This window comes from Balaenoptera physalus, assembly GCF_965194825.1.
Source record: "Balaenoptera physalus genome assembly, chromosome: 14".
NCBI classification, from domain to species: Eukaryota; Metazoa; Chordata; class Mammalia; order Artiodactyla; family Balaenopteridae; genus Balaenoptera; species Balaenoptera physalus.
Genome location: NC_138893.1, coordinates 30,630,627 through 30,656,321, shown reverse-complemented (window position 1 = coordinate 30,656,321; position 25,695 = coordinate 30,630,627). Strand labels below are relative to the sequence as shown.

The following is a 25,695-nucleotide window of genomic DNA, read 5'->3' as shown; positions in this document are numbered from 1 at the left end:
ACCTCGGGTTCATGTCAGGAAGGACCCTGTGTCTCTGCTCTAGAGATGCATTTCTCTTTCCATGGTCCCTGTATCCTCCTGGCTCACGTCACACCTTTGCTTAAACTCACCCATCATCTATTCCAGTGACCAGAAAAAAAATTCCAGTTCCTCTTGTGACCAACCAGGCCTCACGTTCATCCAACGTTCAGCAATATCTTCTGAGCCCCCAACCATGCACCGGGTGCTGACCTGGGAGCTTGCAATAGGAAATGTCAGGGAGGGACAGTCCAAACTCCCCCCTCCATGGAGCTATTTAGTGGGAGATGGGAAAACAGTAAGCCAACTTCATGAGCAAATGATGAGCATACAAAGGATGAAAAGTGCTGGGGCATAAAGAAGCAGAGGGATGCAGCACTATTTACGATAGTCAGGACATGGAAGCAACCTAAATGCCCATCAACAGGTGAATGGTTAAAGAAGATGTGGTACTATGTACAATGGAATACTACTCAGCCATAAAAAAGAACAAAATTGTGCCATTTACAGAGAAGTGGATGGACCCAGAGACTGTCATACAGAGTGAAGTAAGTCGGAAAGAGAAAAACAAACATTGTATAACATCGCTCATGTGCGGAATCCAGAAAAATGGTACCGGTGAACTTATTTGCAAAGCAGAAATAGAGACACAGATGCAGAGAACAAACTTATGGATACCAAGGGGGGAAGGGGGTTGGGATGAATTGGGAGATTGGGATTGACATATATACACTACTATATATAAAATAGGTAACTAATGAGAACCTACTGTGTAGTACAGGGAACTCTACTCAGTGCTCTGTGGTGACCTAAATGGGAAGGAAATCCAAAAAAGAGGGGATATATGTATATGTATAGCTGATTCACTTTGCTGTACAGCAGAAACCAACAGAATATTGTAAAGCAACTATACTCCAATAAAAAGTATAAAAAATTAAAAATTAAAAAAAATTTAAAAATAATACAATTAAAAAAAAAAAAGAAGCAAAGGGAGAGGGACCCGGAATGCCAGGGGACGGCCATCGGGTGGCCTTGTTGCCAGGTGACGGGGGGCATTAGCAGTGTAGAGACCCCGAGGTGTGGACAGCCCTGGGGATTGAGGACCAGCCAGAGGGCCGGTGGGCCTGGCTGAGGGAGTGAAGGGAGATGGCAGGAGCCAAGGTCGCAGAGGATGACAGCAGGCCGTGCAGGTCCCCGGGGACCACGGGAAGGACTCAGGAATCATCCAGGCGAGGGGGAGTCCCGGCAGGGTTCCAGCAAAGTGACAGCCCCCAGCTCACCTCTGCCAGGCTCCCTCTGGCTGCTGATTGTAAAGAGACAGGGGTGGGTGCCGAGGGCAGGGAGACCACTGCCCAGCTACTGGGGAGCAGCGTGGACGTGATGAGAGGGGGTCAGAGTCTGGGCTTAGTTGAGGGATGTGCCCGCGGCATCCCCGGCCAGAGGGGTGTGGCGTGGGAGAGAGCCGAGGACGGTTCCCGGCTGGGGGCCTGGGCCACGGGAAGGACAGAGGGGCTGCCCCATGAGGCAGGGAAGGTGGTAGGCTGGCAGGTTTTCGGAGTGGGTGATGGGGAAGGTCAGGAGGCTGAGGTGCCCACGGGACCCCTGCGGAGGAGGCAGCCGGCTCTGGAGAGAAGTCTGCGCCCCACCCGGCACGTGACCTGAAGGTTAAGAGTCAGCCCAGGCGGCGTCCGCTCCTCTGCCTCCCCTCACCCTGAGCCTGGCCACCCACACGTCCTTTATCACTGCAAACGTCCAAGCTCACTGCCTGCCCTGGTCTCCCGTCCAGGCAGCCCCCCATCCACCCGTGCTCTCCCGGGGCACCCTGTCTCCCGGCTTCCGTAGCACCCAGTAGCCCTTGACATGACCTTGAGCGCTTACACGGTGGTGTCCAGCACCCGCCCCCGGGACAGCATCGGCTCCCAGAAGACAGACACTGGTCTCGCTACGTTCCCGCCCCCGGTGGACACTCAGTGGCCGAACACGGCCAACCGGCCCTCCCGCAGGCCTCTCTTCGCCCTCTTCCCCTACAGCCACCCGCTGCTCCTCTGCCAGAGCACCCAGAGGTGACCTGAGGTCCCACGGTGAGGCCCAGGGACCCAGGCGGTCACTGCTGCTTTGGGGGATCCTAATGAAAAGGAGTCTCCTTCCCGCACGCTGCAGGACCCTGCCCGGGGGGCCTTGGGCTGGAAGACCTCGCCACACACACTCTCACACGCACACACACACACACACGTACATTCACACCCACACACACATACTCACAGGATTTAACTCTTTTTTTCCTCCTCCTCCTCCCTTTCTCAGCCCTGGTCCGAGGGTTTGGTGGGGGGAAGGCACTGGGGAGGCCTAAAAACCCAGCTCTACCTGTGTGCATTTTTTAAACGTAATGCAGTATGTCGAGTATCAATTATGAACTTGACGTGTGATGAGGAGTGACGCTGACACTTCTTTAAACAGTGGAACCACTGAACAGGGACACAGCAGAGGTTATAAGCTTGGCCTTTGGGAAGTGTGTCCTGTCCAGATCCCCGAGCCAATCTCACAAATCTCTCAAATTGTCAGGAAAACATTGAAAATGATGACAAACACAATAGGACCAGTGCAAACGTATACAAATATATTTGGGGAGTGAGGGGTGGTAAGGATGTTGTGAATTTCAGCGTCCCATTGTCACTGCAAATCCCTGACGAGGGGAGACCGCAGTGCTCAGGGGTCCGGGTTCAGGGCAGGAAGCTTGGCCGCCAGCTCGCCCCTCCCCGTCCGCTTCCCAGGCCCCCGAGGTCTGTGCTCTGCGGAGAGGGGGCCAGCTCGGCCCATGGAGTGCTGCTTCATCTTTTCTCCTGGAAAGGACGGTCAAACTGTTTGGGTGCTATTTTTAAATATTTAAATAAATGTCCTCTAATTCCCAGCCTAGGAAGCAGGGTCGGGACAGAAGGGGAGGGGGTCTTCTGTGCCGCCGTCCCCCCAGGCTTCCCTGCCTTGCCTCGCACTGGAGACACAGTGGTGAGGACAGGGGCCTGAAGATGCTGGGCACCGAGGGACGTGCATGCACCGCCATCAGCTGCAACCAGGGAGGTGCCTGCCTTGTCTGAGAACCCTGCCCTTCGCCCTGCTGTTCTGTGTTTATGGAAAGCTTTCCATCAAGTCCTTGTCCCTCCGCATACACTCAGGCCACACAGATTTCCATCCAGGTGTCGGATGGGAAGTGGTAGCAATGAGAAGAGGGACTCTCTCCCCGTGCTCTTCAGGGACCAGGCTTGTCCCCCGAACGCTGCAGGTGCCCCCAGCCCTGGGGGCTGCTGGGAGGCCTTGCCCCTCGAGTCCCAACCCACAGCCAGCCAGGTGAGCAGGGCCCAGCAGAGGGACAGAACAGGAGTCCATGGCTCTCTACTGTCTTGCAATTCCGGCCACCAGGCCAACCGGGTGACCAGACCGAGGGGGTTTCCAGAATGCAGGACTTTCAGTGCTGAATTCAAGAAAGCCCTGGGAAACCGGGACACGTAGGTCACCCTAGGGCCAACCTAGCCTCCAGCCGCCCCAAATGTAACTCTCCAGAGATTTTGTTTCTCTTAGTCTCTCTTTGTGTGACTCTTTCTGGATCCCGGCGAACTCTACTGGGGCAAGAATATGCTTTTGATTCTTATAAGCCCAGAGCCGCTTATAAATTCCTAATTTGGGGCCAGCGGTTGCTCCAACTTAGCTCCTGGCACCATGCCCGTTCAGCTCCTTGAAGTTCAAGGTTACTGCAGACGGAAGGACGAAGGAGGCCCTGTGCCTTCTGCCTGGGTTTTTGGCAAGCTCTCAACGCTTCTTTTGAGGGCACCAGGCCTGGTCATCTTTCACAAGAATGGTCGCTACCTTTGTTTTCAGCCCCTTGGCTGATGCTCTCGGTGAAGTTGACATGCTTGGTTCAGGAGCACACGTTCCCCGTTCAAGTTCAAGTTCAGCTGTTGAACATCCCTCTCTCTGCTCCTCCTAGGAGGTCTGCTCCTTGCCTTATCTGGAAGAGAAACTCCTGTTGATGAAAGAACATGTTGTTGCATATATTTCTGAATCTTTTGTTTATTCCCAGCCAAAGGCTCTTGAAGTTAAAAGCCAGGATTTTGCCACCTGCACACTTTCCTTTGTGACCTGCCCCCGGGCAATGTGGGCCTCCTGACCAGCAGCCCAGTTCAAGGGTTTGGGGATTAGAAGGAGCCCATCTGCTCATGTATCACAGGTCATCCTGCTGGCAGGACACAGGAGGGTTCTGATCTGTCTGCCCCCTTGGCTTACTGGATGATTTCTGTGTCTTCTCCTCCCTGAAACAGATGAAATGCATTGATGTCCCCATTCCTCACCTTTCCTGTACTCCACCCTTTGCCATGACACTTTCAGGACCCCCCACTGTGGGCCTGGCATCCTGCCCCAGAGATTTCAGTCTCCGCCCCGTGACTTGCTTTTACCAATGGGATTTTAGCAAACGTGACAAAAGCAGAAGCTTGAAGAAACACTTGCATCTCTCCCTCACCCTCTTGCTCCTCATCCTTTTCCACAAGAACATGCCCAGGACAGCCTGCCGGAGGGTGGGCCACGTGGAGTAAAGCCAAGGTCACCAGTTGTCCCAGCTGTGTCCACCCTGGGTCTACCAACCTGCAGACAACTGGCAGACATGTGGGTGAGCCCAGCCACAACCAGAAGAACCGTCTGGCAGAGCCCAGCCTAAGTCACTGACCCCCAGACTCATAACCTGCTAAATCAATGCTAACAGTGTGACACTGAGGTTTGGTGAGGTTTTTGTGATGCAGCATCATCGTGGCAAGTGATGACAGATTCACTCCCACTCCAGCTGCCAGAGGAAGCTTTCAGTTTCTCTGAAGTCTCAGGACCCAGCATGGTGCCGGGTATGGTTCGAGGCTGAAGGTGGAGATGGAAAGAGCCTGGGGTCGGGCAGACCAGAGTGTGGACCTCAGGTATGACTGTAGCAAGTTGGTTAACCCCTCTCTAGACTGGGGGCACTATTGATATGACTGCTCCTAAAATTCTAATAGCTACCATGTGTTGTGCAGTTATGCCTCTGGAATAACGATTAAGAGCTTTACCGTTGGATTTTCACCACAACCCTGTCACGGTATGTCTGTTTTTCAGAGGAAGAAACTGGGGCTCTATGTGGTGAATTGGATGGGCCAGGGGCACCCAGCACATGCTATACTAAGTTTTGTTTTATGTGTGTTTTGCTTTGAGCAGCGTATAGAATTGTCTATATAATATGACTCAACTAATCAAAAGTGTAGAAAAATAAGATTGGAAAAAAATATGATGACAGCAGTTGCCACAGAGTGCAAGGGCTTTTTTTTTTTTTTTTTAGTTTGTTCATTCATTTATTAAACAAATGTTTTTTTAAACACCTGTTTGTTCTAGGCATTCTTTCAGGCATTGGGAATGTGGCAATGAACAAATATATATATATATATATATATATATATATATATATATATATATATATATATATGTGTGTATATGCATACATGTGTTTATAATCTATGTATAGTGTTATATGTATAGTGCTGGGTGTAAATGCCCTCTAGAAACTCCCATGGGCCAATACTTAAAGGAATTTGTTGGATAAATAGCATAGCTCCCTGACCCTATGAATGCAAAACGCTGAGCTTTGTGTTCTCCGCCAGGGTCCAGATTTACCAACGTGAACAAGCTTCACTGGCTGAGTACAAGGTCTTGACATATTTTTCTTTATTTTCGTATTAACTTAAAATGTTTAATAAATGTGTATTATCTTTTTAATAAGACGTATCATTTTTTTTTTTTTTTTCCAATAGCATTGACTTTTATTCATTCATGTTAAGTCACCTGAAATGATATCTGTTGCATTTAAATGCTCATTAATGTAAATGGCTGAACAAATTCATTTTAATGGATACTCACTCCATTAAAAAAAAAACCCTCAATATCCCACATAGTTAAGTCACTTCAACATAGCCTTATGACAACTCCCACACCAAAACAGTACTTTATTTTGTAAATTTTGACCCATTATTACTCCCATGTTATGGTTTTTTCAGCTGTCAAGTGTACAAGGTGAAGAAAAAATTTAGTTAGATGGGGGTTGCACCTGGAAAATAAATTTCTTAAACTCCATATACACGTTTCAAAACTGCTGGGTCCCAAGTCCATCTATGAACTCCCGGGCTGCCAGTATCATGTGCAGCATACTAAAGCTACACTATCTGAATAGCTTATTAATTCTGCATAAATCAGGTCAATCAATGTGTCAACCTGTAACAGACTGCACACTTTTAACTGAACATGGCAAAATATTCACTCTCTAGAACTTTACATCATCATTTGATGTCAAACAATGAAGCAAATCCCAACAGTATATACAAAAAACAGCTTTGCATTTACAAAAGATTGTTTCCCATACTGATTAATCCAGGCAGCTAACTCATTGGTTTATGCAACTTTATTGAAGAAAAATAAATCAATTACTAGCAGAGCTATTAGTTGATCACTCATCCATTGACAACTTGCATCATTTATTCAGTGCTATATTAAACAGTGTATTGGAAGATAGATTAACTAATAGCTCCAAGCCTCCTAACAATTTAAATGAAAATTACAAAATGTTTGAGACCCTATTTTGGAATACAAAGGGTGTTTGACTTCCAATTTCCATTCTCTGTAGAACAAGAACAGGTCATTCCTTTATTGACATGCATAAAATACATCACATTTTCTGTTCTGCTGATGCTATAAATTCAATACCAATTCTCCAGCCACATCAGTTATGAGCATAAAGTATATCATGTAACCTCAAATCTCTAACAGTGGAAGGCTTAAACAAGAATGGATGCTGCTAGAATAATGCTGCTTCCTTTGATGTGACAACTCAGCATCCATCTCCCTCCCCCTCTGATGATTCTTCAGCATGTTAGAGCAGTGAGGAATGGTTTTAGTCTCATAACCAAGTTAGAGTGAAGACATTGGCCACATAATACACATGCTCCATTTTTTAAAAAATTCTGAATCTTGGGCAACTGTTCTCTTGTAACTACTTTACAGTTTCTAAAAGCAGTTATTGTCCAAAGCTGGAAGAGCTTAAGTCTTCTCAGATGAGCATGTGAATGAATGGAGGGAGGTAAACAAAAAATAAAATTAAAAAAGATGAGGTCTGATAGGGGAGCAGCCGGATAAGAAAATCAAAAAAGGAACAGTAATTTAAAGTTTATTCCAGCTATAATGCAGGTTATTCTGACTTTAAGGTAGCATCACATGGCATACTTCTGAGTCCATTCCCGAGATATTCTGTTGTACTTATCTCTGTCTGTTTTATAGATCCGTGCAATCTCTGGCACTAGGGGGTCATCTGGGTTTGGATCACATAGCAGTGAACAAATGGATAAAAGAACTTTAGAAATAGTTAAAGCAGGAGACCACTGTGATCTTAGAATATCGAGACAAATGCTGCCATTACTGTTAATATTTGGATGATAAATTCTTGTTGTAAATGCAACCTTAGGTGGTTTGAAGGGGTAGTCTGTAGGAAAATGAATTGTCAAAAAGAATACACCGCCTTGATATGGGCTGTCATTAGGTCCCATAATTGTGGCTTGCCAATGAAACATATCATCCCCAACTGGACCTGCAGAACATTGTGCTGGAGGGTCACGGGCCAAATCACTAAGTTCCTTATTAATCCGTTTCAGCGCCATAGTCTGTGCTTTTCGTCTGGCTCTTCACTATCTCGGTGTGTGTTCAAAGTTCCGGCCAAAACTCTTGATTATCCCGGCGGCTGGGAAGGATTGTCTCTTGGTCTCACACCGGCTCTGCCAGACACAGGCGCAGAGGGGCCGGGGCCTCCCTCAAGCTGCGGCCTCGGCCTCCTCCCCGCGCGGCAGCTGGTGCCTCCCCGGCCCTACGGGGCTCACGCGCACGACACAGCCACAAGATGTCCGCTCTCATCATTTTTAAACATTTCTCTTCACACGTACTTAGCTGTGTATTCTATACCACGTGACCAATGACAGTACGTCCTTCATATTTTCTAATTGTAATCAGTATAAGGCCATTTGGCTCAACCAACTGGAAAACTAGTTATTATGGACCACTTCCTCCTAAAAATATATAGAAATGCTGGTAAAATATGTATTAGTTAGGATAGGAAAGGTTGGGGTAACATATAGACCCCAAAATATAAAATGGTTGAAACATAATACAAAGGGACTTCTGTTTCTTGGAGATCTTGCAGAGGACCAATACTGAGGACAAGAAGGCTGAAGACACACCAAAGAGCATGTGTTTGAAGGCACTGGAGAGGCAATCAAGCCTAAAAGGCCAAGGTCCTGCACTGGAACCCTGAACAAGCTTCATTTGCTGAGTATTAGGTCTTGAAATTTTTTTCTTTATTTTTGTATTAAACTTAAAATTTTTAATAAATGTGTACTTTTCTACTCAGGGCACTTGGGAATCCTGGACAGAGCAAGAGGCAAGGGGTCCAGGTTAGAGCTACCAGGGGATCAAGGAAACTAACAAAGACGTTGATAGGCTTATGGATCTGGAAATACAAAAATGGGATTCTTGGGGGTGGCAGTGGGGCCAAGAACTAAGCCCAGCTCTCAGTCAATTTCCCCCTCAAAATATCTGAAGATTTCTGAAGCTGCACAAGACGAAAACTAGAAAGGTAAATACAGAGCCTGAAAAGTAAGTGAAGTTTTTTAATTTTCTCACTGTGCTGAGGACACAAGGACTAGAGTTCAGGACCTATCATGGGGCAAGAGCCCTGATGAACACACCTTAAAACCATGCTGTAGGAGCAGACATGAGCAGAGGTGTTCCAATCCTGCCACCCAGCCCTGAGTAGCAGTACTTGAATAGCATCCACTCAGTTCCTGGTTGGATTAAGATGACTAACCCCGACCCCTACACACACAGTTTATCCACGCATCAGACAAAAGGATGAACGATGCCCAGAATTCAATGAAAAAATTACTAGGCATGCCAAGAAACAGGACCAAATGGCCAAATACCAGGGGGAAAGGGAGGGGGAGTAGACAACATAAAACAGGTACAACAAATAGAAAGCAAATAGTAAAAGTGTAGCTATAAATCCAAATATATTAATCATTACGTTAAATGTAAATGGACTGGGCTTCCCTGGTGGCGCAGTGGCTGAGAATCTGCCTGCCAGTGCAGGGGACACGGGTTCGAGCCCTGGTCTGGGAAGATCCCACATGCCGCAGAGCAACTAGGCCCCTGAGCCACAGCTACTGAGCCTGCGCATCTGGAGCCTGTGCTCCGCAACAAGAGAGGCCGCGATAGTGAGAGGCCCGCACACCGTGATGAAGAGTGGCCCCCGCTTGCCGCAACTAGGGAAAGCCCTCGTGCAGAAATGAAGACCCAGCACAGCCATAAATAAATAAACAAATAAATTTTAAAAAAATGTAAATGGACTAAATACTCCAAATAAGACTAAAACTTCACATCAGATTTTTAAAACTTGATTATATTTTGGTTACAAGAGATCTACCTCAAAAACAAGCAAAAAATGGTGAAAGTAAAGGTTGGGGGAAAAAACTATGCCAGATAAGCACTAAACCAAAAGGAGAAAGAGACAAATCTATAGTAATGGTAGAAGACATTAGCACATGACTCTCAATAAAAATAGGAAAGCAATAAGGATATAAGTGTGAACAGCACAATTAGCTTGAACTATACTACATCCAACAATGACAGAATACGCACTCTTTAAATGCACAAATATTTAATAAAATGAACCATATGCTGGGTCATAAAGCCAACCTCACAAATTTTAAAAGATTTACATCATTCAGAGATGTCTTCTGACCACTGCAAAATTAATCTAGGAATTAATAACAAAAGTTGACTAGAAAATTCCCATCTCTGCCCTGCTAGCTATCTCTGCACCTGCAAAACATGTCAATTTCTTTCTAATTCATAGGCAAGTTTGAAAGAAGGAAAGAGGGCACTTCTTGAGCCAGAAATAAAGTAGGAACCACAAGCCAGAAGGATCATTCATGAGCCAACACCACAGAAGCCCAGGGAGGGGTCAAATGTAAATATGTGTCCTAAGGGATAGGGGCTGGGTTTTAATGCTCAGGGAAGAAAGGAAATAGGTCCCTGAGATAGAAGAGGCAGAGGTGAACTGGGAACTCTGAATACAGTCAGGTCCCTGGAAGGCTGGCCCCTCCTTATAAGAAAGACTCAGAAAATACAAGCGCAATCTCAGGAGCAAAGCTTGACTCTGCTCAGAAAAGATGAGGGTGCATAAAAGCTCCCATTAAAAACGGAAGCTCCAAAATATTGGCTCTCATCTGAAAGTAGATATGAGGACCAATGCTGCTTTAATGTTAGACCACCACGCTGTAGGAAACAAATAAGTATCAGATAATAACCATGCTCTCACTGTGCTTTTCGGTGATTTTACACATTATGGATAAATGGAAAATGGGGTAAATTGTGCCAGATTTTTTCCAGAATAAAACTTTTTTTGGAGAATAAAACAAACAAAAACAAAACAAAACGGAAGCTCCAAACCCACCCCACCCAACCAGATGGACAGTTTTAATTTATACTTCTCATAAAGCAAGGACATCCCAAACCAAAAAGTTATTGCAAAATTTGTTTTTAGAGAAATGATCCCTTGGATCCAGACCAAAGCAAAGATAAAATCCTTTCCTGGAAATACCACCCATCCCAGGGCATGTGGGCCTCCCCTAGAAAAAAAATGGTAATACACCCCAAGAAAAACTCAAAATAATTTTTTAAAATCACAAAATACACAAGGAAACAATTCACAAGGGAAAGTCAGCAGATTAAAAAAAAAACAGAATGATTAATCCCCCAAGCACTTATAATAACAGTTCAAATGAAATAATAAATCATGTTTAAAATGATTAAAGACATAAAGAAGGAATTAAAAACCATATTTAAGGGACTTCCCTGGCGGTCCAGTGGTTAAGACTTTGCCTTCCAATGCAGGGGGTGCGGGTTCGATCCCTGGTTGGGGAGCTAAGATCCCACATGCCTCGCGGCCAAAAAACCACAAAAGCATAAAACAGAAGCAATATTGTAACAAATTTAATAAAGACTTTAAAAATGGTCCACATCAAAAAAAAATCTTTAAAAAAAATATCTAAAAAACAATGTTCCATGAAAAAATAACAGACGGACTTGAAAATGAACCAAATTGAAATTCGACAATTGAAAATGACCCCCAAAAAAGTCACTTGAAAACTAAAAATTAATAGTTTAGAGAGCAGAATTGGTGATGTAGAGAAGTAGAAAGATTTGGTGAACTGAGACATAACTGGAAGGGAATTTCACAGAATGCAGTGCGGGTATAAAGAGGTTAAACATCCAAAAGAGATTGAGAGGTGGGAGAATGAGTGAGAAGGGCCAAGGTAGAATCCAGTGGGGGCTCTGAGGGAGCTGGGGGACACTGAAAATGCCCCGCCCGACATCAACTCTCCATCCAGTTCCTAGCAGCCTGCCTGTCCCGTGGCGGGAGGGGGCACGTGACGAGTCCTGGCCACTGAAACGTGAGCAGCCTGGACAGGGTCACGTCACAGCTGAGGCAGGGGCTGAGAAAGTCACGTGTTCCAGAAGGGGCGGCCCCCAGCTGGTGAGGAAGAAGCCGCCCCTGGAGATTCTGGGATGGAGGCGCAGGAGCCTGAGGCGCCCGAGGAAGAGAGCTGTGACGAAGCAGAGCGAGGGCTACAACTGCGCAGGTGCTAATAAAGCGGGGTGGTTCTCTTTGCTTGTTACCCAGTCTTGAACGTCCTGGCAGGGTGGGCACGGCGATGTATCCGGGTTACGCTAAGCATGGCTTGTCATCGAGACCCTGGACCTTCCCAGAGCTGCACTGTGGCAGCAGCTCCAGACCTGCCTGTTGGAACCGCAGCCCCAGCCCAGCCCAGCCTTGCCCCGTCTGGCAGGCACCTCACCGCTGGAGGAAGAGCAAGCCGGGAGGAAGGAGGAGAAGGGACGGAGCGAGGAGACAGCAGAAAGAGCTGGAAGGCAAATGGGAAGGGCAGAGGTCAGGTCTGCCTGGGAGACCAGGTCAAGCAAGAGGGGGACCTCCTGCCACGTGGAGGTCCCAGACCTCAGCTCGTCTACACCAAGGCAGGACAGGGGTCAGCATAGGACACCCCAGGAAAGAGGGTCCCCTAGGACCCCTGAGCTCCTGCCCCGCATCTGGGAAGGACAAGGGTAACAGAGGAGCCTGCCTGGGCAGGGCTAAGAGGCCACAGAGCATGGCTTATGGAGGTGGGGCCTGGAGCCGGGAGGGCCATTTCGCAGGGAGGAGGGAGGAGAGCCCAGGAAGGAGGTGATGCGGGGAGGGGTGGAGAAGGCAGAACAAGGACGGGCGAGGGGGGAGCTCTGGAGGTCTGCAGGCAGAAGCTTCAAGCCCGGCTCCTCCCCATCACCAATACTCCCACGTCTGAGGTCCCCCTGGGGCGGGTGATGGCTCCCCCAGGGCCCTCTTGAGCCACGCACAGTCCTAGGAGGGTGCCCGAGACCCAGGTTCAGGTCAGCTCAGGACAGGGTATGAGGAATGGTGGCGTAGAGGACGAGGGTTGAGGAGGGGAGGCCTACGCGTGGGAAGGATCAAGATGGGGAGGGGCTGGGGAGGTGCCTGACCACTACCAGTCCCAAAGGGGCAGAAGGATCTCAGCTCAGCCCACTCGGAGCAGTGTTCTGGCAGCGCCAGATAGAGCGGAGGGAGCACCTGACGGAGAGTCAGGCTGGCCCTCTCCCAGCCTTCCTTTCCCTGCAGGCACTGTGGGTGTGATCCTACACGGCCTGCAGGCCACTCGGCGGAGGTGGGGGCGAGGGGAGAGCCTGGAGACCAAGAAGCACACGTGAACACCTCTGGGGGCTCCTACGACCATCCTTCTCACCAAATAATGGCACCTCCAGAACAAGGCTCCTGGTTGGCTGATCTGAGACCACAGTCCTTCCACCCTTGGACGTCCTCTTATTAGGGTGACTGCTAGTCCCCAGGAGCTCCCTGGCCCAGGTGAGCTTTGAGCAAGAAGACAGTGGAGGGTCAAGCGGGCCATCCAGATTGGTGATGTGCATCTGCCAGGGTAGCCCTTGGAAAGGTTGGCTGAGACAGGCTTCCTGGGTGCAGTGCCTAGAGAGGCCACACGGGGGCAGCACAGGGCTGCGTTTCGGTGCCTTCTGCGCCCAGGGCAGCCATCCTGGAATCCCAGACGAGTGGAGAGGGGCTTGCCATTCCCGGCCCAACCCCTTCTCCAGACACTTCCTCTGCAAAACATCTTGGGCACGAAGCAGCTTGGGGAAAGTGTCAAGTCTTCAAAAGGCGATAAAGAGAAGGGCACATCTGAAAGGGCCCCTTGAAATCCTCCAGGCCCCCACCCTGCTCAGTAGCTGGGGAAACAGGCTCAGAGAAGTCAAGTCACTGGCTCAGTGTCATCCAGATCCCTAGCTCCCAGGTCAGTTCTCTCTCTGGGCACTCACTTCCTCCCTCTTGGGGACATCACTCCACGGCTGGGTATCTGAGGGTAGGGGAAGGAACAGCCTGTGTGCCCCCAGGATTCGCTGTCTGGGTGCGAGATGAAAACACAAATGACTGCAGAGTCACGTAGAAAGTAATCAACACCACACAAGATGGGAGAGAGACTAAGAAGGGGAAGAGGCCTCAAGAAGGTCAGGAGGTGGGAGGCAGGGTGGAATCCAGGAGGCCAGCATGGAGGAGGAGGTAACACTTGCCCTTGGCCCTGGGGTGGCATAAGAAGCTGGCTCAGTTGAACAGTGGGGAGGGTGGGCCCTCCTGGTGGTGCGTTGGCTTGTGCAAAGGCACGGAGGCAGAAAACGTGGAGCAGAGGAGAAGTGTGTGCTCTCTTAGGGGTAGTAGGAGATTTAGAGGCCAGAGAAGTTCGCCTGCGTCCTGAGGTCTTGTGCAGGCTGCCTGGGTTGCTGCCTTTAGAACTGGAGGCTGGCCTGGCCGTGGAATTCCACTATGTTGAAAGTGTAGAAAATGGCAGTTCTGCAGATAATCTCACGTGGAGGCGGGAGTAAACAAAAGATCTCCATGGTGACCGTGGCCCCTCATCTGGGATGTCCAGCTGCCCCTCGGAGGTGTGGAGGCCAGCCCTGAGGGCAGCTGCCACTCCCCATTCCTCAGCCACGGCTCCAGCTCACAGCAGCGGCAGGAGCGGCTGGCCACGGGGGGGCCACAGGGGGCCCCTGACTAACCTCAGAACTGGCAGGATGGGACCAGCCCAGGATTCCCGGGCTCTGAGAAAGCCTCAGACCGTGAGATGGAAGGGCCCCTGGAACAGCCGGTCCCACCTGTTCAACCTCCCAAAAGTCAGGGCCTCCTCCTGAGGGTCAGCACACACTCAGCCCAGCTTCCTCCCATCCAGGTGGACGCAGGACACAGAAGGGATGCAGTAAGAGGGCGGCACAGGCCAGGATCGAGTCTCTGCCCAAGGGCCCCTGCAAGGCTGGGCACCGATGGGGTGCCGGGAGGTGGGGTGGGGTGCTGTCCGGGTCAGTTCTGCTGCTTCCACAAGAAAATGACCCTGAAGAGGCCACCTGGCCCTGACCTCGTCCCCTCGTCCTGGGCCTCCCAGCCCAGAGTGTCCCGAAGGTACCAGCAGCCCCCTGATTTCACCTGAGGCTCTGCCTCCTTAGAAACTCAGAGACTTCAGGGACTCAGAGGTGAGAAGTGCAGGTTAAGACTCGGGCCCTGGAGATCAATAGACCTGAGATCAAGGACTAACTCTGCTCCTTAGGGGCTGGGGGCCTGGGGCTCGTTGTTTGGCCCCTCTGAGCCTCAGTTCCCCCACCTGTACAATGACAGAACCAGAAGAAAGAGAGGACCTCTCTCCTAGGGTGGTGGTTAGGATCCAAGGCAACACTTGGAGCTGCACTGAGCCCGGGGCCTGGCACTCAGCATGTGCTCAGTAAACAGCGGGCACCACTTATACCGCAGATGCCTCTTATCCGGGCTCCCCACTGACAGATGCCTGCCTCCTCGTCCCCTAGGCACCCTTGCTGATGTTCAGGGCATGCTCAGTGCTCTCGGCCATTCTGCAAAATGCCCTCCAGTCAATTCTGAGTTTATTACAAGTCAATTATGTTTGTTCCCAAGTCTTTCTTACGCCAGTTGTGCTTGATATTAGAAATGCGTGATTTAATAAATATAGAAACCAGCAGTTCTCAAACTGTTAAGAATGAAGACTCCTTTACACTCTCAAAAATTATTGAAGATTCCCAAAGAGCTTTTGTTTATGTGGTTCACATCTATCAGTATTTACTATATTAGAAATTAAAGCTGAAAGATTTTCAAAGCCCATGAACGCACAAGCACAGAGTCCATCAGGCATCAGAGTGGGCCTCGGCCGCTGGAAATTATCACTTGTACATCATGAGGAAATGAGAGGATAAAGGGCGAATGATGTCTTGGTATGATCGTGAAGAGTCTTAGTTTTGACTGGTGGATCTCCCGAAAGGGTCTCGAGGGTCGCCCTCATCCTTGGACCACACTTTGAGAACCACTGATGTAAACACATGAAATACAAGTGCAAAATATGAGCCAGTTTCTAAAAACCAGGTCGGAAGTTTTGGAAAGTCCCAGCACACATGAGGGGAATAACCACGTATACAATGAAAGACTGTTCTCAGAGGCTTCGCAAGGGCCCTCCAGTTCTCATGCCCCTTTAGAGAACCAAAACCGGAAACCAGTGCTGATTCATCGTGATGCGGTTTCAGCCAGAAAGATGACCGAAAACTCCAATCTGCAGACTTACGTTTGGGCAAAAGGCTTTGGCCCTTCTATCAAAAGACAGACAGATTAATGTACTTTAAATATTTTAAGTAAAAGTAAAAGGTTTAAGAAATGTATGTGTGGTTAAGTAGGATTTACAGATGCTCTGAGAATTCTGACCCAACCCAGCCCATCCTCCCCACCGTGGACACCAGCTCCATGCCTCATCCTGGCCTCTGACCACCTGGCCTCTGGCCTCCCCGCCTCCCGCTTCACGCAGACTGGGCTCCACGAATACGTGGTGAAAGAACCAGTGAAAGAATCACTGAATGAGCAGACGACCAGCCCCCACCCACCCGAATGCCTGGCCCAGCGCCTTGTGCAAAGGAGATGTTCAGAAAACCCTTGCTAAAAAATTAAATTTTGACTCTTGGCAGACTGTCTAGCTGAGTGTGTCCCCTGGTGCCTTTGAGGCCCTCAGGAGGGGCTGAGCCCAGGGTCAGACCATCCACTTCTGATGTGACTCTGAAGCCCCCCACTACAGCCAGCCCGAGGTCCTGTGAGGTCAGCCTGGTCCTCTGAGTGGGAGGCTCAGCCGGCCAGGGGAGGGAGGACGCCTCTGGCAGCAGGACTCTCAGCTGCGAGACCTTTTCGGCAAAACAAAGCCATGTTTATTTCCCTTTGTTTTCCCTAGAAGCCCCAGTCACCACCTAGACCCCTGGATGGGCAGGTCTGCAGAAACCTCTGCCCCAGAAGACCCAGGAACTGCTGCCCCATCCTTAAGGGCATCTGAGATGGGAGTTGACAGGTGACATGCAGACAGGCTGCTGGGGATGGGAGCCTGATGGGGGAGTGGGGGGGGATGTACGCTGTAGCACCATGGTTAAAAGCATTGACTACGAAGTTAAAAAGTGAAAAATCTGAGTTGACATTCTGCTCTTTCTTTCTGGAGATCGGAGCTGTGTGACCTCAGGCAGGCGTGTAGCCTCTCTGATCCTCACTTTATACTTTCATGTACCATTGCCTCGTTAACTCCCAACACCCACTCATGAGGCCCATAGACCTGCAGATGTGGAAGGGACCCGCAGTGTCCCCAAGGTTATGGGGTGGACCCAACCAGGCCTTGAACCCAGCTCATCTGGCTCCAGGCCCAGGGCTCACCCCTTCCCCACACTGTCCTCCTGGGGGAGCCGAGTTTGATGGGTGCAAGTCAGACTGTCCCTTTTAGGGGAAGAATGGTGAAGAAAGATGGCTCATGACTCCAGGAGAAGATGCTGGAAGCCTCCCCGTCTTGATTCCCTGGACCCAGCCTTTCTCTGCTCTGCGAGAAGGGAATTGTTCAGGGAGGTGAAGTGCTGGGCCCCCACTACCACCTCAACGTGAGGCCGTGGGAAAGTCGTGAGACGCAGAGAGGCCCAGGCTTCGGACTCACCTGCTTCTAGAGCTGACCGGGGCCTGATCTCAAAGGGGCTGCTCAGAGCACACAGAGCCGGGGGTGCACCAGAAAGGCCCAGGAGCCCCAGCGGCCTCCGCGCTCCCTGTACTGCTGCACCCGTGGGGTCCTCCACTGTGGGGAAGGAAGCCCCTTTCCTACTCTCCTCTGTGCCCCAGGCTCGGAGCTGGGCACCCACAGAGCAGGGCGGTCACACGGGAGGGACCGTCCTACTCCTTGCTTCACCCCAAGTGTGCGGGTAATGAGCACAGGTGCAGCTTGAGCGGGTCCTGGGCCCCCGGCAGGAAGACTCAGACACTCCCAGGTGGCGGCCGAGGGGGAACTGTCCTTCCTCGGGGGCCTGCTGCAGTCACTGAGGTGCCACCACTTCCGCCTCTGTGGCATCCTCGTCTCCTGCAGGCTCTCAGGACAGCAACCTGCAGGCCTAAGAGGCCCAGGACCGCCCAGCCTCCGCCCTGCCACTCGGAACCTGAGCGGGAGCAGGTCTGCAAAGGATGGGAACCCAGAGGGGGAGGGGTGGGAGGGCTGGGGACAAGGGCCAGGCTGACGGCGCGGGGCTTCGGAAGCAGGGACAGTGTCGAGGTCGGGGAGTCAAGGCCAGCTCAGGGGCCATCAGGCACGAGCACTGAAAGTGAGGTTGGCAGTTGCCTTCCAGAGGCATCCCTGGAGCACGGGGCCACGAGGCCACTGGCCCCCGAGACTCTCTCAGGGGCCAGAAAACATTCTAACCATATTTGTCGTTTTCACAAGCTGCTCCTTTGTAAGCATAACTCACGCAGAAACAGTTGAACTTGAGAAACTCGAAACTGCCCATGTGGCTTCTGTGGGTCTCCTGAGGGACAAAGAACCCTATCCGGGCCTGGGGCCGCCACTTGGCTCCCTCGGGAGAAACATACATACAAAAGGACCACTTGCCGTTCACCCTGCCCCCCTCACCCCAGTCACAGGGTCCTGCCTGGACAGGAATATTCGCCATCTCAGAACAGACGTGTCGGGAAGCTCAGCCCTCTGCTAGGCACTCAGACCTGCGTGGGCCCCTCAGGGCACAGCCGAAAGGGACAGACCGGTGGGCACCCACTCCATCCTCTGACGGCCGACCAGCCTACTGGACCCACCCCCCTATTGCTGGCTGAATAACGGCTCCCGAAGATGTCTGCATTCTAATTCCTGGAACCTGTAAGTGTTATGTTCTCTGGCAAAAGGGGCTTTGCAGATGTGCCCTTGAGATGGGGAGACGACCCTGCGTTAGCATCCTGTGGACCCAGAGTCATCGCAAAGGTCCTTGCAAGAGGCCAGAGGGGGAGACGCAGAGGAGGTGACAAGACGAGGGAAACAGTGTCAGAGAGAGTCTCAAGGTGGAGGAAGGGGCCACGAGCCAAGGAATGCAGGCGGCCTCTAGCAGCTGGAAAAGGCAAGGAAACGGATTCTCCCCTAGAGCCTCCAGAAAGCACCAGTCCTGCCGACCGACAACTTGACTTGAGCCCCGTGAGACTGAGCTTGGATCTCTGACCCCCAGACCTGTGAGGTAATAGCCTTGTGGTGGTAGTTTAAGCCACGCGGTCTGGTGTAACCTGCTGCAGCCGCCGCGGGACCCTAACATAGCTCCCCGGGCTGCTCTGCAGGCAGCCCTGCCAGGTGAAGCTCTGGGAAAGTGATGTCTTCCTAGTCTCAACAGGATCTGCCCACAGGGTGAGGGTTCTGGAGCAACAGAAAAATACCCGCCCCCACACGAGGCCTCTCACTGCTGGACGAGGCCCAAGTTCCTCCCCCCGCCCCATGGCCTTTGCTTCAATTCCCACACGGAGTCACGTGGGGAGAGGTCATTCCGAGGGGAGGTTTACACGAACACGGAGATGATCGTCAGAATGTTCCCTGAGAGCTGGTTCCCGAGTCGGGGCGGGAAGTGGTCCCGCAGCAGACAGGGTTTTGGACAGGCCCCAGGGGAGGGAGTTGTGCCATCAGCCCTCCAGACTCACCCGTCGGTCCCGACCCCCATCTCCCACCGGCCGCTTCTCCTCACGGGCACAGCATCTTCCTTGCTGAGTGAAGCCGTCCCTGGCTTTGCCATCAAGAGCTGGGGTCCTCCTCCTTTCCAGGCCTGGACTCGCCAGCCCCTCTTCCCCCAGCACACAACCGTTGGGGGGCAGTGCTGGGGAGACGCTCGCCCAGGGTGAGTCTTTCCAGAATTCGGGGACCAACCCAGGCTCCCCGCTGCCCCCAGGATGGCCCAGGCTTCCAGAGCCCCGAACTTGAGAGGACCTCATCTCTCAGGCTTGCCCTGGCTGCACGTGGGGGCCTTGAGTGTCCAGTGACAATGCCACGCACCCAGTGACACCAGGGGTCTCAAACTCGCAGCCCCCAGGGGCCAGGCAGGCCCCGGGAATCAGGGAAGCAGCCTGCTGGGGGCAGCAGGACCTGCGGTCACCCAACCATCAAATCTAAATGTCTGAAGATGATGTTAGGCCCGTCTGTGGGTAGGGCTGGCCCTCGCCGCCCTGACTCACACCCCTGGCTGGCCTCACGTGGGAGTCCCTGGTAACGTCTGACCTGCCTGCTCTTCTCTCTCGCATCGTCACCACGTGCGGCAGGTCCCGTGCATACCAGGTGCACATCACACGCAGGTGAGACACAGAACTACCCCCGTGGTTCATTCACGCACAGTGGACACGGCGGAAAACCTCCCACAAGAGCTCTGACGGCTTATGAGGAAAGGCATGCGCCCTCAGGTCCCAGTCACAGGGGTCCACATTTAATTATGTTCAATATTAATAAAAGTACAGCATAACAGTGGTTCATTAACATACCTTACGCGACTAAGGGAGTACAATTTAATACAACCCGATGCACAGCTTTGGGGACACAAAGGAACTTCCAGACCGGGTCGTGAGAAATCCTCCATTTCGCTTTGGTTTGGGATGACAGGCTCGAGGACCACGGCTCGAAAGGGCAGCTGTGCTGTCACCAAGAGTGGGGCCTCGAGTGAGAGAGAGCAGAGGAAAGCAAAGGAACAGACAGACAGCCCTTTGGAGAAAGGCCCCTGGAGACACCGGGTCTGCACGGAGCTGATCGACACTGAGGGATCATCTATAAAAAGATTTGTATAATAAACCAAATAATATTGGAAATAAGACGTTCAGTAATACTTCTGTAAGAAGCAGAATTACGCTACATGTTGTTCACATGCACAGGGGTGCGTAAGAAAAGTCCTTGTAATTACAGTGGGGGCCGAAGAGCAAAAATACGGGCTGAAAGTGACAAGCGAACGGAAAGAGAAAGAAATCCACGAAGGGGTGTGTCCAGAGCGGAGAAAGCTGATGAGCAACAGAACTGAAGGGAACCCACTCAGAGACGCACGCACACCCCCCCACGCACACCGCACCTGCACTGCAAATAAATACACACGCACGTGCAAGCGACGTCCCCTACGGCACCTTGTGCTCAGGCCAGGTTTGCCTGCTGGCTGCTGCTCCGAGTGCCACCAGGACAGAAACGGGGGCCTGTCCCCGAAAGCGGGTGTTCAGGCCCATGGCTCCTTCACAGCAGAAACAGCCCGGCCGTGCCATTCAGAGCCCTCCATACGCCTTCAAATGGGCCGAGCATCCCATCTCCAACGGCACTAGGTCTGGACAGCTCAGCAAATCCTCACTCCCAAGAGTGGCGGCTGGGCGTGTAGGCATTTGCACTCTCTCACTGGTGTGCATCCGGCACCTCGACTTGGAGAGTTCTGATTCGCAGAAGCTTCCCTTGACAACCACGTGCAAAGCTTGGTTGGGCTCCCGCCTGGGGCTGTGTGCAACGACTGTGTTCAATCTTTCCCATCACCTCCAAGTAACAGCAAGACCTTCAGCCCATCCAACAGTAAACCAGGCTGCCAAGTGGCCCAGAAAGTTCTGTCAAGGACACAGCTCCCGGCATTCTCGTTCCAAATCCCAGCACAGCATGTCCGGCCCAGGCATAGCTCATGTGCTGTGCTTCTGAATCAGAAAAGAGCATTCTGCAGTTCGCTGAGTGAGGAAGGACCTCTGGCCACACATGGCGGAGAATGTGATAACAAGTTCACTTGGGAGGAAGGCAGAGCAACGGAGCCTGTCGCACCCTGTACTAAAAACCTCAAACGGCTGCAGTTCTCTGAGGACCTCAGATGCACGGCGAGGGCCAAGATGCCCAGATTTTCCATCAGTTCCTTCGAGGTGCTCAGTCTGGCATTAACAGCAAAAATTTCCCTTCCGATTTTAAACTGAAGTTATATTCCAATTAGAAACTGAAAAAACCCTTGAGAAAACATCTAAAGGGGCAGAAAAGAAAGCTCCAGCCAGTGAAATGTAGAAAGTGGTTAGTTTTAAATGCGCTCGTTTTCTGTTAAACATAAGTGAAGTCCACAACGACAGAAGGGGAGGAGGTCCAAGACACGAAAGTGCTACCAAAAATCGACTTGTGTCTTTTTTCTCATCAACAGTGAAGTTAACAGGGTTTAAGTCTGAAGAGACGGAAGGGCTGACTTTGGGGTAAAAGGGAAAAAAAAATGAGAGCCTCCATTCTCTGTCAACATGAGGTTAGTGATCTAAACAGAGGGTTTCGAAGCTGAATGTGTAGCGTACATCTGGCCAGCCCCGGGGCAGGACCTCCACCCAGAACTGTCAAAGCCCAGACTCCACGCTTCCCTCCCGGCACCCAGCCCAGCGCCCGCCGGCCTCATCCCGGACCCCAGCCACTCTTGGAGCAGAAGGGGACCCTTTTCCAAGTGGAATTTCCAACAGCCTCCATCCGAGGCTCGGTGAAGGGTCCATCGCCGGGCTGTTTAACATCACAAAGGAAATTCTGAACTGGTTTCCATAAACGTGGGCCTGGGGAGGGGTTTTCTCCAGGCTCTGAGCGAAAGGGTTCCCCACCAAGAGAGATTTTCAAAGCATGGAAATCATGGCGGCAGCGGGAACCCGGCCTCACGTCTTCTTCCACAGGAAGGCCTCGTCGGCGAGGACCTGCGCCAGCCGGGCGTTGAAAGGCCCGTAGAAGTCCCGCAGGAGCCTCTGTGTGACCGGCCACATGGGCCCCAGGTTCCGGTCCTCGGGACGCCGCGCGTTGGAGGCGGGGCTCTTGGTCATCAAGGCCTCTTGTTTCTCACTTAGGGGCCCTGGAACACAAAGGAAAGAGCCTATGAGGCAGGAGGCAAAAGAAACTTTGAGAAAATCCCAGCCGTGCTTCCTATTGAGACAGGAGTTTCCCGTAAGAATGTATTTGGAGGTTCAAATTCTTTGGCTGGATCCATTTCTGAGTTGCTGAGGGTGGAAGGTGGAAATTCCAGTGTCAATGAGCAGAGATTCTGTGGTCCGGTGTGTTACCCCACCCTTGGAAGCAAGGCTGGGACTCTGGGGCACAGTTTCATTTCCAATTGCCCGTAAACGGGAGCCAGCCTGCCCTTGGGTAACTGTGTGACCCGCCACACACAGTCCCTGCACGTAGCCTCTCCCGCTCACCAGCCACCGGAAGTCTGCCCCCGCCGCTTCTACTTCAGGCCGATGCAAAGGGCCTCGTGATGGGGCCACATTTCACCCTGTGTGTCGTGCTGTGAAGAGGCCATGGGGGGAGGGGAGAGGCCACCTGTGCCCAGAGACCCCCACTGGCTGAACCTCCACCTGCAGCAGGCATATCCAAGGGGAGAGGCCGGGAACCGGCCAGCTGGTGCTGCCCCCTGAGGCTGCCACCTCCACCCTCAGCCCTCGGGACCGCAAGCCTCTCACTGGCTTAACCCCCAGGACCACTGCTCAGGCCTCTGTGCCCCGGGCTCTCGGGATCAGTCTGAAGTCATGAGCCCATGCAGAGAAAAACTACATCCCAGTGTCCTCGGGTTACGTGACAGGGAAGGAACAGAACTGGCCTTACTGTCCATCTCAGGGATTACAGACAAGCTCATGAATGTGACAGAGTCTACAGGTGGCCAAATCAAAGAAAAATGGTTCTAGGCCTTAAAAGGAAAAAGTAATCACACTCCATCACATTACAAGCTCTCCAAGAAAAGGAAAAAGAAAATCAAATGACAAAAGGGGCCCGAGTCCCAGTGGCGGGCAAACAGATTTCAGGAAAAGTTCAATTAACAGAATTCCCAGGCAAGCTCATGAGACAGGGCCGCGGGGGGCATCGGGGGAGGAATGTGCCGGCCGCTCCAGCCTCTCCAGCGGTCCTGGGTGCCGTCCACGGGGAAGCCCTCTGCACCCGTGTACCCGCCTCTACCAGCCATCACCGTGGCCAGCGACTTGGCCTGCTGCCGCAAAGTGCCACTCGGGACTCTGGGGGTCGGTCTCCTCTGGCTGGGGGCAGGCTCCCCTCCCCAGAGGCCCAGGAGCCCAAACCCAGCCACGTGGCTCTGCCTCCGGGGGTTCCCAGCAAAGCTGAGACAAGCACGGACCTGTCCATCCCCTCCTCCAGGCCCTGAGGCCTCTGCAAGACGGTCCCAGGCGCCCAGAAACCCTGTCCATCCTCAAGGCGCAGCTCACACCCTCCCTTCCAGGATCGCTTCAGCGGCTGGGACCCCAAGTCACGTGTACGGACCCAGCGTGAGATCGCTAACCTCCCCCACGTCACTCTACCAGTGACTCGGTTATTCGAGCCTCGGCTTCCCCCTCTCCCTCCAGTGAGGGAGCTCCCAGATGGGAGCCCACCTCTTCCTCCCCAGAGACGGCTCCCCACGCCACGCGCAAGGCCCCGTGTGCACGTGGTGCTTGACAAACAGGTACTAACTGGCCTCCCGGCTCAGCCCACCCTGCTCGACTCAGGGGTCTGCGTGGGACGCGGGGAGCGCCTCACGGAGCCGGTGTCCTCGGAGCTCGCGCCCTGCTCCGTGGGCCTCCAGTGCGACATTCATACCGAGGCTGAGAAACTGGAAGACCCTGTGCATGGTGTACTTGACGTTAGAGGCGTGGTCTTCCAGGCGGAGAATGAGGAACTGTTCTTTATTAAAGACCGTGAGCCAGTCCAGAAGGTACACGGCGTACAGCCCAACCTGCAGCCTCACCTAGGACGGAAGAAGGCAGGCGTTAGTTCAGGGGTAATTCCTCCGACGCCGAAAGGCGCTTTTCAAACGCATTACACACGTCATTATAAACCAACAGTGAAGAGTCGTCCCAGCGAACAACCGCCTTCAGAAATTGGATTTTAAACGCCACGGGTTCCTGCTTCTCCATGCTGGGTTTGGTGCTCCCCGCACAAAGGACTCCCACCCTCGGGGTCCCATGTCATCCTCAGGTCAACCCTGTAGGTAGCTCCACACCACTTCATAGTGAGGAGTGGGGAGAAGGGAGAGGCCAAGGTCACACCCACCGATGGCGCGAATGTTCTTTGCACATATCCCGGCTGCCTCAGCTCCTACGCCCAGCGCACCACAGCCGTGAGAAACAGTGGCAAATGCTCCAGCGACAAGCCCCGAGAGGGAACGGCCAAGTGCCCGGCGCCACACGGACGCCCGCGACCTTGAGTGTGTGAGCACACCCCAGTGTAAGCAGAGCTGTACGAAGCCATCCCTTCCCACCTACACGTCGGGGTCCTCGTCCTCCTCCTGTGCCTTCTCTCATGCAAACTGCAAGCATGTGCGGTGAAGCACTAACCTGACCACAGAGAGGTCTGGCCTTTGTCCTCGGCTCCTGGAAGGTGATCTCTAGGCCACCTGGAATGTCCTGCTTGGTAAGAGTATCTTGCTTGCCTGGGGGGGGGGGGGTCTGGCCAGTGGACAGTCTAACAGTGTGGGTTATGATGGGGGCTTTGGGCCACGCAGTACCGGCCTGACCTCCAGGAGGGGCTGGACAGTAAAGGTCGGTCAGGCAGGGCGTACGTGAGGGAGCCTCAAGAAGTGCTTGGGACACCAAAGGCTTGGGCGGGCTTCCCTGGTTGGCCAACACTCTGCGTGTGTCATCGCATGTGCTTCCTCCCTTGGCGGATGTTAGTCTGTGTCGCTTCCCGCTACGTAAACCGCAACCACGAGGGTAACAGCCATCAGCGTGTCCTGTGATTCCTTCTCGTGAATTACTGAACCCGACAGTGGTTTGGGGAACTCCACCCAACTTGCACATGGTGTCAGAAGGAAGAGCGGTCTTGGGGACTGCCCCCTCTCACTTCAAAGTGGGCTCTAAACTCTTGGCGAGGCTCCAAAAAAGAAGAGGCCCTTCCCCTTCTGCTCTGAGGCCCCCCTTCTCCAGCCCTCCCACCCCTGCCCCTACCCACCGCGTCCTCTGGGACCCCGCTCCGTGTCCTGCCTCTGGCTCTGCCTCGCTGTGGTCTTCCCAATTGCTTCTCATTTGCCCCCGTCTCGTCTCTGTTCAGGCCACATCAGCGCCTGCCTGGCACTGTCACAGCCCCCTGACTGGCGCTCCCACCTCTAGCCTCTGAGCGTGAGCTTCCCACGCCAATGCCTGGCCTCGCCTGGCTCTCCGCGTGGAGCAAGTCCTTGGTCTGACTGGACTCCCGGCCCACCCCCTCCCAG

General features: G+C 52.4%; 2 protein-coding genes across 8 annotated transcripts in view; both read right to left on the bottom strand.

The window, feature by feature from the left end:
• Nucleotides 1-2,612: 2,612 nt before the first annotated feature.
• The window catches only part of CHST15 (carbohydrate sulfotransferase 15), a 100,356-nt gene continuing 77,273 nt past the window's right edge, over nt 2,613-25,695 (bottom strand). For 5 of the 7 annotated variants that reach the window (XM_082424327.1, XM_082424329.1, XM_082424330.1 and 2 more), the window contains exons 7-8: nt 24,087-24,234; nt 19,926-22,356 (exon numbers count right to left, since the gene is read on the bottom strand). In XM_082424327.1, coding sequence (XP_082280453.1) covers nt 22,166-22,356; nt 24,087-24,234 — 339 coding nt within the window. In that variant the 3' untranslated portion in view covers nt 19,926-22,165. Of the gene's footprint in view, nt 4,034-19,925; nt 22,357-24,086; nt 24,235-25,695 lie in introns of those variants that run through there. The other 2 variants (XR_014253287.1, XR_014253288.1) reach the window with 2 other exon arrangements.
• On the bottom strand, nt 6,461-7,979 carry LOC309642613 (ubiquitin-conjugating enzyme E2 D3). Its single transcript, XM_082424355.1, has one exon. It carries the CDS (start codon nt 7,725-7,727, stop codon nt 7,284-7,286), a length of 444 nt encoding a protein of 147 aa, XP_082280481.1. The 5' UTR covers nt 7,728-7,979; the 3' UTR covers nt 6,461-7,283.

What these genes read in the sequence shown, in the direction of transcription:
- LOC309642613 (XM_082424355.1), bottom strand. Translation starts at nt 7,727, where the DNA reads ATGGCGCTGAAACGGATTAATAAGGAACTTAGTGATTTGGCCCGTGAC.